This window comes from Cuculus canorus, chromosome 28, assembly GCF_017976375.1.
Source record: "Cuculus canorus isolate bCucCan1 chromosome 28, bCucCan1.pri, whole genome shotgun sequence".
Taxonomy (NCBI): Eukaryota; Metazoa; Chordata; class Aves; order Cuculiformes; family Cuculidae; genus Cuculus; species Cuculus canorus.
In genome coordinates this window covers 396,625-411,136 of record NC_071428.1, presented here as the reverse complement: position 1 = coordinate 411,136, position 14,512 = coordinate 396,625, and the positions used below count along the sequence as shown (strand labels likewise).

The 14,512-nt window shown below is 62.4% G+C and overlaps 1 protein-coding gene across 1 annotated transcript; it reads left to right on the top strand.

Annotated features, from left to right (window-relative positions):
- The first annotated feature begins 616 nt into the window (after window positions 1–616).
- Window positions 617–14,250, top strand: CRTC2 (CREB regulated transcription coactivator 2). The gene is made up of 14 exons (XM_054051083.1): window positions 617–830; window positions 4,767–4,868; window positions 5,115–5,233; window positions 5,940–5,999; window positions 7,568–7,636; window positions 9,101–9,204; window positions 9,436–9,465; window positions 9,678–9,754; window positions 9,940–9,989; window positions 10,095–10,339; window positions 10,899–11,347; window positions 11,771–12,043; window positions 12,125–12,299; window positions 13,534–14,250. Exons 1-14 carry the CDS (start codon window positions 660–662, stop codon window positions 13,740–13,742), a joined length of 2,133 nt encoding a protein of 710 aa, XP_053907058.1. The 5' UTR covers window positions 617–659; the 3' UTR covers window positions 13,743–14,250.
- The last annotated feature ends 262 nt before the right edge of the window (window positions 14,251–14,512 follow it).

Genomic DNA, 14,512 nt, shown 5'->3' with positions numbered 1-14,512 from the left:
TGTACCTCCCCCTTCTTGTACACCCCCCATCTCTGTGCCCCCCAGTCCCTGTTCCCCCCCTTCTGTGCCCCCATCTCTGTCTCACCCCATCCCTTTGCCTCCCTTTTCCATGCCTCCCCCTTATGTGCCCCCCATCCCTATACACCCCCCGCCCCCCTTTCTATGCCACCATCCCTGTGCTCCCTCTTTCCATGCCTCCATCCTTGTGGCCCCCCTTCTATGCCCCCATCCCTGTCCCCCAATCCCCGCGCCCCCCCCTTTCTATCTCCCCCCTTCCCCGCGCCCCCCCTTTCTATCTCCCCCCATCCCCGTGTCCCCCCCGTGTCCCCTCCCTTCCCCGCCCCTCCCTTCCCCGCCCCTCCCTGGCCCCGCCCCCGCGCGGGGCGGTGGCCGCGCGTTGCACGCCGGGAGTTGTAGTCAGCCCCGCCCCCCCACCCCGCACGCCGCGCTAACGCCCCTCCCCCAATCCCCTGCGGCCCCCCCGGCCGGACTCCATTTCCCGTCGGCCCCTGCGCGCGCCCCGCGGGAGTCGCTGGGAGTTGTAGTCCTCGCTCGCAGCCGTGCCCATAGGCGGCCCTGGGCTCTGGACTCGCCGCCCCATCGTGCCCCGCGCGGCGGCGGCGGCGGCGGCGGCGGCCGGAGCGGCCCGAGCAGGGAAGATGGCGGCGGCGGGCGCGGGGGCCGGGCCCGGGCCCGGTGCGGGCTCTTCAGCCGGGACGGGCGCTTCCAACCCTCGTAAGTTCAGCGAGAAAATCGCGTTGCAGAAACAGCGTCAGGCGGAGGAGACGGCGGCCTTCGAGGAGGTGATGATGGAGATCTGCTCCACGCGGGTGAGCAGCGCCGCCGGCCCCGGATGCGATGAGGGGAACCGGGGGGCACCGGGGCTGAGAGAGAGATTGAGGGGGGCTGGGAGGGACGGGGGCAAACAGGGGGGGCTGAGAGAGAGATTGAGGGGCTTAGAGGGGCTCTGGGGGGGGAATGAGGGGAAATAGGAAGGACTGGAGACTGAGAGAGAGATTGAGGGGCTTAGAGGGGACCTGAGTGTTGGGGGGGGTGGCGGGAAATAGGGGGGCTGGGACTGGAAGAGGTGGGGTTTTTGGAGGAGACCTGGGATCTGTGGGAAAGCTGGGGGTGTTGGGAGGGGTCCAGGGGCTGAGTGAGGGATGGGGGGAAATAGAGGGGGTCAGGGGCCAAAGCGGGCTGGGGGGGATCGGCCAGAGCGTGAGAGGGGGGCAGGGGCTGAGTGAGAGGTTGGTGAGGTTTGAGGGCTCTGAGTGAAGGCCTGAGTAGGTTAGAAGGGTCTTGGCGTTCAGGAGGTTTGGGGGGGAAGGCCGGGGGGTGGGAGGGGGCCGAGGGCTGGGGTGGGGGCCAAGGACTGGGAGGGCAGCCGGGGACTGAATGAGGGATGAGGAGGGTAGAGAGGGCCTGGGGAGGTCACAGGGTTGAGTGAGGGCCTGGGAGGGTTTAGAGGTGGCTGAGTGCTATGGGAGGGGTGGGAGGAGTCAGAGGAGGCAGCATGAGGGATGAGGGGTGCAGGGGGAATGTTGAGGGGGGTGGGACCTTTGGGGGCTCACCTGGGGGTGCAGAGGGGGTCAGGAGGCACAGAGGGAATGATGGGGCTGAGGCCGATGCCCAGAGGGGTCTGAGGGTGTTTGGTGGTGCAGAGGAGCTGGAATAGGACAAAGCATCACCCCGAGCTTGCAGGTGGGATGCGTCTGGGGTGCTGAGGGGAGCTGATAAAGGCTCCCCCCTGGAGAAACACTCCATCCCCAGGTGCCCTCTTGCACCCCGTGTCCCCATCCCATGCCTTTATTTTGATTTATGTCTCTGGCTGCCAGTTTCTGGCACGGCTTTGCATGTGGCTCGCTCCAGCCTATGCGTCTCTGCCACTTCTGAGCGTTCATCCTGGCAAGCGAGTGGCAAAAGCAACCGGAGGGTTTGTGGGGCTCTCACCGCAAGGGGCAAGGAGGAGGTCCCTGTGCCCATGGCTCCCACCATTGCAGCCCCGCGTTGCCTCTGCTGGGCGATCCTCTGCCATCCTGGCACTCCGGGACTCTCCCCGCACACTGGGGTCCCTCCAGAGGGTTGGGTTGTTCCTTCCCGCTGATGCTTCTGGCTCCCCTTGGAATCAGTGAATGCTTCACCCTTGGGGATGCTTCAGTTTAGCTTGGATGGAGCCAAGAAAACACAGCGTTGGGAGTGCAGATGAGGGTGCCAGATCAGAGCTGGCAAAACCACCCCACTCGGCAGCTCCTGGGGAAAGGAAAATGTTGTCCCTGTGTGCCGAGGACTTCTTGGAGGAATCCCAGTGGCAGGAGGGCTGCTCAGGACCTGGCAGTGGAGCAGGAAAGCTGGGAATGCCATGGTGCATCTGCAGGATTGTGGTTTCCCTGAGTTGGGGTAGGCGACAATTTTCGGCTCCGGTTTGTGTTTGGCCCCAAGGAGTCGGCGGGGATTGCGCGGCTGTTTGCCAGGATGAGGGTTTGGCCAGATTTCAGCTCCCGGAGAGGCAGATCGTGCCAAGCCCGGCGATGGGGCTCTGCTGTGCCAGCAGCCGCGGGGTCCGGCAGCCAGTGCCGTGCTTCCCAGTGGAGATATGGGATGTGGGAGCAAAGGGAGGGCAGCGCAGAGTCAGAGAGCTGGAGACACAGAGGGGTTCTTCCAGTTGACAGGGAATGCTGCCATGGAGACTTCTGTGTCTCACTGCTCTTGGGGCTGGCGTGACTGGGAGAAAAGGGAAGCAAAATCCATCAGACCTATAAAAAGGGAGATATGTGGATCGGGGAGCCACACTGGCACCCTGGCTCTGGCACGGCAGTGGTGACATCCACGGAGCGAGGCTGTTGCTGGGAGTGTGATGGATGGGGTCCCGCTGACCCCGAGGGAGCCGAGTGTCTCGGAGAGGGCTCCCACGTGCCTGTCTCTCCAGAGGTTTTGTCCCCTTTCTTGCCGGGAGCTGCGACCCGGTGAGTTTGGGAGTGGGCTGGAGCCTCCCGCCCCGTGTTTGCACAGCAAACAGCTGGTTAATGTGCAGCAAAGAGAGGCAACAGGACTGTCCTCCCTCTAATCCCTGCCCTGGGAGGCTTCCTTGGGAAGTTCATCCCCTGCCTGTGGGATGGCAGCGCTGGAAAGGCGCAGGGCAGGGGCAGGAGCGGCTCCCAGTAGGAATCTTGGCCTCGAGGGTCCCCTCCATCGTTGCCCAGGCAAGGAGCTGGTAGTGGCCGTCGCGCTGGCACATGGATGTTCCGTTCCGTGGCTCCTCACTGGAGAAGAGGCGGCTGGGGGGCTGCTGCCTGGCTCCGGGGTGCCGCTCTCCTGTCAGAGGGCTGCAGCAGCCCCGCAAGCTTTGCTTCCCACAGCTTTTTCCGACTGCTCCTGAGTTGCTGCCTGGTTTCGTCCCCGTCTGGCTCTGCTGGCTCCCGCAGGGACCCTGGCTCCGAGAACTGAGCAGGATCCCAAGACCTTAAGCCCCAGCACAACTCCGCGCACTAATCCTGTGCTGCCAGCACAGCCAGCTGTTGGCTAAATCTCCTGTTTTTTTGGTTGTTGTTGTTGTTTTTTTCCCTCGGATCTGGATTTTGCTGGTCTTAAGCCTGGGAATTTGCTGTTGCAGGTTTCCCGGCTGCAGCCCTTTGCCGAGCTGTGTTTTGTGCTTCGACTCCTCTTTCCCCAGGGTTTATTTGGGACTTGGGAGTGCCGGTGCTGGCTAGGGTGTGGGGATCCAAAGGGAAAGTGGATTTGGCTCAGGGAAGCCTTGCTTCCCTTGCTGGATGCTGGAGAGGGGACATCCCCTAGTGTGGAGGGAATCACAGAGGACCCTTTCCTGGGATGTGAGCAGCAAAGTGCCTTCCTGCTGCTGTTGGGGTGAAATCTGTGCCACTCGTTGTGTGTCAGACCCCTGCCCGTGCCGGTGCTGCCCCAGGATCCCGGCTCTCCTCTCCTGCAGGGTTTTCCTTGGAGGGTGAGTGCCCAGACACCGTTATCTCCTGCCTGCGGTTTGCCGTGGCTCCTTCCCTCGGCCTTGAGCCGCGCCGGGAGCCGGCATGCTGCCGGGGGTGCTGCACAGGCAGCCCCAGTCCCACAGTGGGATGTTTCCTTGATTTTGGGCTGCGGCACTGGTGTTGCTGACAGCCCTGGACTGGTTTTGGTGTGGAAGATCCAGCACTTCTGGATCAAAGCGGGTGCATGGGCTGGTGCCCGGGGAGCCTGGAGCCCTCTCGGGTGGGCATGGGGGCTTTGGCTGATCCACGCAGAGTGGGGCTGGGCTCAGGGATGCGGCTGTTGGAGGAGAGATGTGGTTTTCCCCATTCCTGGCCGCTAAACCCAGCGGGGACTCAGCATGCTTCCTGCGCTGGAGCACCCACGGAGGGAGGAAAGTCCCTTGTGGGGCCTCCTCCGCCCTCAGTGACTTTGAAACGAGGAGATACTGGGTACTATAACTGCTCCCAGCTCACTCCTGATGCCAGCCGGGTCAGATGTGGCTCTCTCGGGGACAAACTCCTCTCGTGGGACACACTGGGAGCTCAATACTGCGTGTGGGGCAAGCGTGGGGCTCGGCTGTGGGAGGGAGAGCGTAGGGATGCCTGCTGGGATAGGGACGGGGATGCAGCAGGCTGATTTAGGGATGCCTGGAATGCATCAGGGTGATTTAGGGATGCCTAGGATGCAGCAGGGCGGTTTGGGGGTGCCTGGGATGCAGCGGGGCAGTTTGGAGGAGCCCCAGCGCCCTGGGGTGCCCCTGACCAACCTCCCCTCCCCTGGCCCAGCTGCAGGCACAGAAGCTGAGGCTGGCGCACAGCCGCGGCCCCTACTACAGCGGCTCCCTGCCCAACGTCAACCAGATCGGCAGCGGCGTCTCCGACTTCCAGGTGAGCAGCACCCACTCTGCCATCTGGGAGGGCTCAGGGGGCTGTTGCCCTCTTGGAGGAGGATTGGGAGCTGTGTTGGACTCGGGGTGGATGTCAGATGAAGAGCTGTGGCGCGGGCTGCTGTTGGGAATGAGGGATGTTCTCTAATCCCTTTGCCTGGCCCCGGCTCCATTCCCCCGGCGATGGGGCTGATCCAGAAACCCTTTTCCCTAGCAGACAGGTTCACCCAGTGTCTCCTTCTTGCAGGGCCCTTTGCACTCGCCGCTGGACTCCACGCGCAGCACTCGGCACCACGGCTTGGTGGAGCGAGTGCAGCGGGACCCACGCCGGATGATGTCCCCGCTTCGCCGATACGTCCGACAGATATCCTTTATCTCATTTCTTTTGGTCTTTGCTCCCACCGCAGTCCGAGTGCCTCTGGTGCTCATCTCTTTGCGACCTCACCTGGAGCCGCACGTCCAGTTCTGGAGTCTTCAACACAGGAAGGACATGGAGCTGTTGGAGCGAGTCCAGAGGAGGCCACAGAGGTGATCCAAGGGCTGGAGCACCTCCCATACGAGGCCAGGCTGGGAGAGTTGGGGTTGTTCAGCTGGAGAAGAGAAGGCTCCAGGGAGACCTTAAAGCAGCTTCCAGTGCTGAAAGGGGCTCCAGGAAAGCTGGAGAGGGGCTTTGGATCAGGGAGTGCAGGGACAGGATGACAGGGAACGGTTTTGAGCTGCAAGAGGGGAGATGGAGATGAGATCTTGGGGAGAAATGTTTTGCTGTGAGGGTGGGGAGGCCCTGGCCCAGGTTGCCCAGAGCAGTAGTGGCTGCCCTATCCCTGGAGGGGTTCAAGGCCAGGCCAGGTTGGATGGGGCTTGGAACCCCTGATCCCATGGGAGGTGTCCCGTGGCAGCGGTGGGACTGGATGGGCTTTGCGGTCCCTTCCCACCCAAACCATTCCAGGATTCTATGATCAGCGAGCGTTCAGACTGTGTGCCACCGTGGCCCATCTGCGGGGCTTCTTTAGGCCGCTGCGCACTGTCCGCTCAGCCCTTGCTCTCTGTTTGGCCCTTAACGTGCCTTGCACATCGACAGTTCTCCATACGGACCCACCTACCTATCGCCTCCGCCCGAGCCCAGCTGGAGGAGGTAAAGACCTCGCATGTTCCTGGCTCCCAGCACTTCTTTTCCAGGTCGCTGGAGCCCGGAGCTCACTCTGTGTTAAAGAACACCTGGAGGTTTGGGAACAGGGAGGCTGTTGGGAGGGTCCCTCGCAGCCCTCCTGGAAGCATTTATATGGATTCCCTCGCCAGTCTGTGGGGAGAAACTGAACCTGGTGGGGCAGAGGAAAACTGAGATGCCAGGAGTGCAGCTGGGAGGGCTTCCACGTCTCTGATTTTGCACCATCCTGCAGAGGAGGTGTTTTAGGGAGCGAGCGCTCTCATTGTGCTCAAAAGAGCACAGGGCGCTCTGGCGCACAGGGCGGCCCGCTGTACCTGTGGGAAGAGGATCCTGTCCAAGCTGAATCACCAGGTGGCCGAGCCCCTGCGTGTCCAGCTCCTGGCCCCGGGGGCAGGCGAGGACAGGGCTGACTGGCCAAGCCCAAGCGTGCCCCAAGCCTTGGCTCCATCCCAGAGTGCCTGGTGAGCTGTGGCTGGAGCTGCCTGGGCTTGGCTAAGTGGGTTCAGCCCTTTTAGAGGTTGCTGAGGGCTCCTGGGTTTTATGTTCAAGGCTGCCCTTCCTGGGAAGCGCTGGGCTCAGCACAGCTCCCCTTCCTGGCCTCAGGACCGTCCTCCCAGGAGGCTCTTGCTGCTGATGCTCTTGCCGTGTCTGTGCCGCTCTCTTGGTGCACCAGGAGCCTGAGGGGCCGCATGTGCCCCTGTTCCCCAGTGTGGTACGGACACCGGCAGCACCGGGTGCTGGGTGGCAGCTCCAGGTTATGCCCCACAATACCAGAACTCGGCCCTGCCTTTGTTTTGTGTCTTGCACTTTGTCCCCACAGCGCCGGTCAGTCCGGAGCATGAGGGCTATGGCCTCATCCCCCGGCTCATCTTCCCTCAGCCCCCAGGTGCCCTCTCTGTGTCCTCCCTGATCTCCAACGGCAAAGCCTTGCCTGTTTTCCCTGGAAAATAGGTTGTGTCACAACCTCCCTGTCACTCGTGATGAGCACAGCCGTGCTCCTCACAGCACCTCAACGTCTGAGGAGCCGCATCCAGGAGCATCTTGCTGCAAATCCCACTGCAAATCCTGCATCCCGAGCTCAGGGGGGAATTCCATCGACTGCCTTCACATGGCCCTCGCCCTGCAGTGCTTCTCTGGGTGCTGATGGAGGGGAGGGTGGAGACCCTCTGGCACTTTGGGCTTTTCCACTCAGAGAGGTCTCTCAGCTCCTTCCTCACGGGAAGCTCACAATTGAAACAATCTTGTCTGTGATCCATACAAGCTGGCTGTGTTTTTGGGGTCCCTGAGGCTGAGCTGCCCATCACTGCAGTGTCTGGGCTGCGGGCAGAGGGCTGAGTCAGGGAACAGGGTGAGGATGTCGTGAATCAGTCCAGACCGGGATGATTTCCTGATGGAGATAGCCCAGCTTGTTCGCACGAGGCAGCCAGCATGCAGTGAGCTGCCTCCCCGCTGCGAACTCTTCCCTCCGTAGGGCAGTGCTGCCCTGTACCCCCTCCCCTGCACCCCAAGTAACTCTTCTGTTTCTCCCTACAAAGGACCATGCCCTGGGGTAACTTCCCGATGGAGAAAGGACATTTGTTCAGGCTGCCCTCGGCTCTCAACAGGTGAATGATTTTGATTCCTTTTTCTCTCTCTCCCTCTCTCTAAGCTGGGCTCCAGCGCTTCCCCAGGACCCCCAGGGTGGGTATGGCCTTGATTGTGGCAGCTCCAGTCCCCCAGGAGAAGGAGGAAGGGATTTCCATGCTTTCCCAGATGCTAAACAGGTGATCCTGGGAAGAAAGGGGCCCAGGAGACCCTGGTCTTGGTGCACCCCTCATGCCTCCATGGCCTGCATGGTTCTGCAGCCACTCTGAGCTCCTCAAGGAGCCACTTTTGAGTGCCCTGGGCTCCTGGATGCAGGGCAGGGCGTCCCCAGGGCTGCCATCGTGCTTCTATGGGCCGCATGATCCCACAGCCACTCCAAGCTTCCCGAGGAGTTGCTTTTGGGGACACAGGTCTCCTGGATGCAGGGCAGGGTGTCCCCAGAGCTACCCCAGCTCAGCGCTGGCTCCAGAGATGAGGACCTGGCTCTGCCTGCTTGCACTTGGTTTTGCCGCAGCGCAGCACGAGCAGTGGGAGCCAGCCCAGCCCTGGAGATTGGGCCACCTCTTGGGAGCCCATAGAGGTGACCGAGCAGCGGGTTTGATGGGCGCAAGAGCTGCTGCCCCTGGAAACAGGGTCCAAGCTGGCTTTGGGATTGTCCCCTTCCCCAAGCTGGGACACAGCAGGGTCTTGGCAGGGTGAGCCAGGCTCGGGGTGGGCACATTGGGATGCCCAGGATAGGGGGCTTGTGGCAACCCCCACTCCATCTTCCTTGTGCAGGGAGCAGTGCTGGCACCTCCCGGGGCTCGATGCCAGCGGCAGGGCCCTGTATGAGCTGTGGGCGGGCACCCATCACTCCCTGTTCGGGCCCCGCGCTGGAGGGGGCTGCGTCCCATGGGCACTGGGGGAGCTTCCTGCCTTGCAGCTGAACAATGTCCCCCTTGTGCGGTCCCAGGACGCGTCCTGAGCTCCAGCAGCCTTTGCCCAGCCCTTCCCTGCACTGATCTGCTTCAGACCAACTAATTGGGAACACAATGGGTGCAGCATCCCTGGGTCCTCTGTCCCCTGTCCATCCGGGGTCCCTGGGGGGAACAAAGGGTCCCCAGGGGTACCTATTTTCCCCAGTGACAAGGGCTGTGGGGCCTTCTTGGAAGAGATGGGGATGAAGCAAGCCCTGACGTGTGTGGAATCGGCAGGTGAGGGACCCCACTAGATGGGGAGGGCTGGCAGAAAGGGATGAGGTGCACACAGAGCGAATGTTGGGCTCGGAGGGCTTTGAAGGAGATTGTTGTTCCTTCAGTGAAATCCCCCATGCTGTGTTCTCCTTCCCTTTCTCCTCCTGCTCTTCCCCTTTTTGCCTGCAGCCCTTGGCCCTGCTCTTGCCCACCGTCCCGAGGCCAGGGCTGGGCATGGGGGGCTGTCACAGCAGTGGGGTGGAGGGCGAGATCCAAGGCCAGGGCCTGGCTGACGATCACTTTTCCAATTAGAACGAATTCTGACTCGGCACTGCACACAAGCGTGATGAACCCCAACCCACCAGACGCCTACCTGGGCCCCTCGCAGGGCGCTCCGCCACCCGGCCGCCGCAGCGGTGAGCATCCCCTCCCTCCGCATCCCGCTCTCCCCAGCGGTACCCACCGCTCCCCACCTCTACCCGGCTGCCGTGGGACCCTCCTGTCCCTTCTACCCCTCAAGTTTTTTTGCTGGGGCACCCTGAGGGGGCCCGATCCCTCTGCAGTGGGGTCTCAGCAGCCTCCCCTTCCTGCCTTAGCTCCCGGTGCTGTCATTCCCCGTGCTGCTAACGTTGCCTCCTCTCTTGCAGGTTTTTTGGACGGGGACACGGACAGCAAAGGTGAGCACCTGCTCGCAGCTGGCTCCGAGCCTGGCACGGCCCCTCATCCACTTCCTTGCAGTCTGCAAAGCATCAGGGCTGTGGGGTCCCCTCTGTTTGGGTGGGTCTGTAATTCCCTGCTTGTGACCAGCGGGTGTCAGGTGGGATGTGGGTGGACGTGAGTGGGCTGCACCGTGCTCCCGGCGCTCACCTTCCGTTCCCTCTCTCCCCAGTGTTTGTTTTCCAAGTGCCTCCCATTGAAGAGACCTTTGATGACAAGCATTCGCTGAAGCCCTGGGACACCAAGAAGGTGGGTGCAGAGGAAGGATGGCGAGGAAGTCCCCGCTGTGTCCCCGTGCTTCCTGCCTGACGGGTGTTGCGACACCAGAGTGACTCTGCCTCTTTCCTGCCCACAAACCGTGGCGGGTACAGGGTTGTGGGGAGTGCGGGCTCAGCATCCCAACCTTGCTTCACGCCTGCTCTTTGATTTTGTAGCTCTCGTCGTCCTCAGCCCGGCCGCGCTCCTGTGAAGTCCCTGGGATCCAGTAAGTCCGGGGCCAGGCAGCGGAAAAGGGGCTGGAACTGGGGGCTGGGCTGCTGGAGGAGGCAGTGTCGTTCCCACCCCGAGCATGTGTCTCTCTTTCCGCCAGTGTATTTCCATCCCCGGATCAGCCTGCCAACGTCCCCCTCATCCCTTCGGCCCTCAACACGGGCGGTTCCCTTCCTGACCTCACCAACCTGCACTTTCCCTCTCCGCTGCCCACCCCGCTCGACCCGGACGAGACAGCTTACCCCAGCCTGAGTGGGGGCAACAGCACCAGCAACCTGGCCAACACCATGACGCACCTGGGCATCAGCGGCGGCATGGGCCTGGGGACGGGCTACGACTCGCCAGGTGAGGCCGGCCCCATCCGGGCAGGGAGGTGACGGAGCCAATGTCCTGCGGTGGCTGAAGCAGCTGCCGAGCCGCACAAGGAGCCGAGAGAGGCCCTTGTGGCAGGGAGCTGCCTGCAGCGAGCGTTTGGCAGGGCTCGGGAGAGATGGGAGCACTCAGGCTGGCATCCCAGAGCCGGCTGTGGTGAAGGTTGGCCTCTCCAGGCGATCGCGGCATGGGATGGAGATGCTGCAGCCTGGGGATAGGGTGGGAGAGCTGCAGAGGCCGACAGCATCGGGGTCCCATGGGGGTGTGGGATGGCGACCCTGGCAAGAAGCGTGCCACCCGCCCTGTCTTTTCCCGGTGTCCTCAGCTCGCTGAGCCAGAGCATCCTGCACCGTTGCCGTTCCCGTTCCTGGGGTGTGTGTGTTTCTGTCTGTGTCTCCATCGTGTTAGTCACCTTCCATCCCACCCCGGGGCAGATGGGGAGCCCCAGCCTGGCCTGGCCCGGGGAGGAGAGCCTGGGGCGTGGGGCGATTCCATGGGTAACAGTGGTGTCTCTTCTTTTTTGTCCCCACAGGACTTACCTCACCTATGCAGAGCTCCCTGAGTAACCCGTCCCTGCAGTCCTCGCTTAGCAATCCCAACCTCCAGGCCTCCCTGCGAAGCCCCTCACTCCAGTCCTCCCTCAGCAACCCCTCGCTCCAATCCTCCCAAAGCAGTTCCTCTATCCCTTCCTCGCTCTCCAACCAGTCCCTGCCCTCTTCCCTCTCTTCCTCGCTCAGCAATCCCTCCCTCCCCACGTCCCCCCGCAGCCAGCCCATCCAGTCCTCTCCCAGCAATCCCAGCTTGCCCTCCGGCTTGAGCGGCTCTTCCTACACCCCCATGGTGCAGGCGTCCATAAACACCTCGCCCCGCCGACGGGTCCCGCTCAGCCCCCTCACCCTCCCAATGGGTGGCGACTCCAGAAGGCAGCACCCCAAACAGTTCTCACCAACAATGTCACCCACATTGTCCTCCATCACCCAGGTATGCATGGTCCATCGCCCGCGCCGGCCCCGTGCCGCGCGTTCGCCTCCGTCTCCTCCTCCCTCGACTTCTCTCTTGTCTCGTTTCCATCCTCATCTCAGCCACGTTGCAGGGAAGCCCCTTGCCCCCAGTCCCGGCCCGTGGACTTCTCCGAGCTCCGCGTGGTTGGGGACTGGGGGGGGACACATCCCACCTGGGGCTCCCTCACCCTGGAGAGGGGAGCCCAGACCGCAGCGGGTGCTGGGCCCAGGGTTTTGGCACTCGGTGCTGCTGGCAGGGCTGAAATTCGGGGTCTCACTGCCACGGTCTCCCTGAGCTGCTGCTGGGGGGCTCGCGGTGACGGGGATTGGGGCAGAGGGTCCGGATCCTGGCGGGCACAGGGGTGGGTGCAGGCTGACCGCTGTCTCTCTGCTCTATCTGCAGGGAGTGCCCCTGGACACCAGCAAGCTGCCAGCTGACCAGCGGCTCCCACCGTACTCCTACAGCCAGCCTGGCCTGCTCCTGCAGTCCCAGCCGACCCAGAAAGCCCTGCACCAGCCCGTGCAGTCCCCCTCGCAGCCGGTGCGGCCCCAACCACCACTGGTGCCGCCAAGCGCGGCCGCGCAGCGACCGTACGTGCCCCAGTACCAGCCTAACGCGTCCCTCCCACCGCAGCAGCAGCTGGGCCAGCCCCTGAGCGACTTCGGCTTGGGCAACGTGAGTGCTCCTGAGATGGGAACAGCGGGAGGAGGGGACGCAGCGGGAATGTTCGTCCTCATAACCCACCTCTCCCCGTAGTTCGACCAGTTTGGGATGGGAGAAAGCCCCACCGGCAACAGCGGCGGCTTCCCTGAGGAGCTGGGAACACTGAGCTACCCCCAAACTGAGGGCGCCTACGACCCCCACGTCCTCAACCGGCAAAACCTGAGCAACTGCAGCCGCCACGGCCCCATTCCTAACATCATCCTCACAGGTGGGTGGGCAGGGCCCCGGGACTCCCGCCCGGCGAGCAGCACGTCGCCATCACTCCGTTTCTTGCAATGTTCTCTTTGAGAAAGTGGCTGCCAACGGCCTGGACAGGTGAAATGTCTGCTGGGTGAAAAACTGACTGGCTGGCTGGGTCCAGAGGGGGCGGGAATGGAGTTCAGTTGGGGGCCAGATGCAAGCAGTGTCCCCAGAGCTCAGTGTTGGGGCCAATTCTGTTTGATGTCTTCATCAACGATCTGGATGAGGGGATTGAGAGCTCCCTCAGTGAGTTTGTGGGTGACACGGAGCTGGACGGGAATGTGGATCTCCTTGGGGGCAGGGAGGCTCTGCAGAGGGATCTTACCAGGCTGGATCCATGGGATGGAGGGCAGGGAGACTGCAGAGGCGTTGGGACAGGCTCAGTCCGTGGGCTGTGACCAACAGGATGAGGTTCAACCAGGCCAAGTGCCGGGTCCTTCACTGGGGCCACAACCCCATGCTGTGGTCCAGGCCTGGGGAAGAGCGGCTGGAAAGCGGCTCTTTGGAAAAGGCCCTGGGCTGCTCGGCGACAGCACCTGAACACAAGCCAGCAGTGGCCCAGATGGCCGAGAAGGCTGCCAGCAGCGGCCCAGGTGGCCAAGAAGGCCACCAGCAGCCTGGCTTGGATCAGCCATGGGCTGGCCAGCAGGAGCAGAGATGTGATCGTCCCCCTGGACTCAAATCCTCGAATCCTGGGTTCAGTTCTGGGCCCTCACTCCAAGAAAGACCTTGAGGGGGCTGGGGCGCATCCGGAGAAGGGAATGGAGCTGTGAAGGATCTGGAGAACAAGGACTCTGGAAACAGTGAGGGCCCTGGAGCTGTTTAGTCTGGAGTAGAGGAGGCTTAGGGGAGACCTGATCGCTCTGCGCAGCTCCTGGAAAGGAGATTGTGGTGAGGTGGGTGCTGGGCTCTTCTCTCGGGCGATGGGATGAGAAGAAGCAGTCTCAGGTTGTACCAGGGCAGGTTCTTATTGGATATTGGGAACAATTCTTTCACAGAAAGGGTTCTCAGGCCCTGGCAGAGGCTGCCTGGGCAATGGTGGAGTCCCCAGCCCTGGAGGGGTTCAAAAACCACGTGGACAAGGCACTCGGGATGGTTTGGTGGTGGACAGGGACAGCTGGACTCTATCTCAAAGGTCTTTTCCAACCGATGGATTCCGTGATTATGAGTGCTGACCCCGCTTTTTCCCTCCACCCCAACAGGGGATTCTCCCCCTGGCATCTCCAAGGAGATCGCGACGGCGCTGGCTGGCGTTCCCGGTTTCGAGGTGGACACGACAGCGTTGGGGCTGGAAGAGGAGCTCAAAATCGAACCCCTCACCCTGGATGGACTCAACATGCTGAGCGATCCTTACGCCCTGCTCACCGATCCAGCCGTTGAGGATTCCTTCCGCACCGACCGCCTCCAGTGAGGGCCGGGGAGGCTCCGCCAGCACCCCTGCCCACCCGTGGAACCCCCCGCCTCTGCTCCCCTTCCCAAGTCCACCCCTTTTTTTCCTTTTTTTCACTTTCTTTCCGGTCAAACGGTGGGGCCACCGCTGGCTCCGTCCCTGGAGAATGGGACCGGGGAATTCTGGAGGGGGGGGAATGCGAGCCAGGCGCTCTCCAGCCCCCCCAAACCCCAGCACACAGGGGGCTCCCGTCCCGGGGGGGGTGGCTGTACATAACCCCGTAGGTAGAGACCCCGGGGGGGGAAAGTGGGAGCCGCTTCCACTTTTACTTTATTTTTTTCTGGCTAATCATCATGTTTAAGGAGAAGTCCCGCTGCCCCCCACCCAGCTGCCCCCTGTATGTACCCCCAGCCCCCCCATTTCTTACCCAGCTGCCGGGGACCCTGCAGGATGTGTGTAGAAAGCACTTGTAACTTTGCCCCCTCACCCTAAAAAGGGAGCGTGGGGGCCCCGTCCGCGGGCGGGGGGGGACCTGGGGCCCCAGGACCCGTGTTTCCCCCCCCCCCCCAGCCCGGGAGGGAGCCAGAGTGATTTATTATTATTATTATTTTTTAAAATATATTATATGTTAATTAAACGCCTGCTGTGATGGTGAGTGGATGATTTGGGGGGGGCTCACACACTTTGGGTGGGTTGGGGGGCCGGCTGGCTGCCCTGCCAGGCGTTTTGGGCTGGGGTCCCTTTACTCAGGGAGTGGGGCTGGGAGACAGTGGGGTCCCCACAGTTCCTGG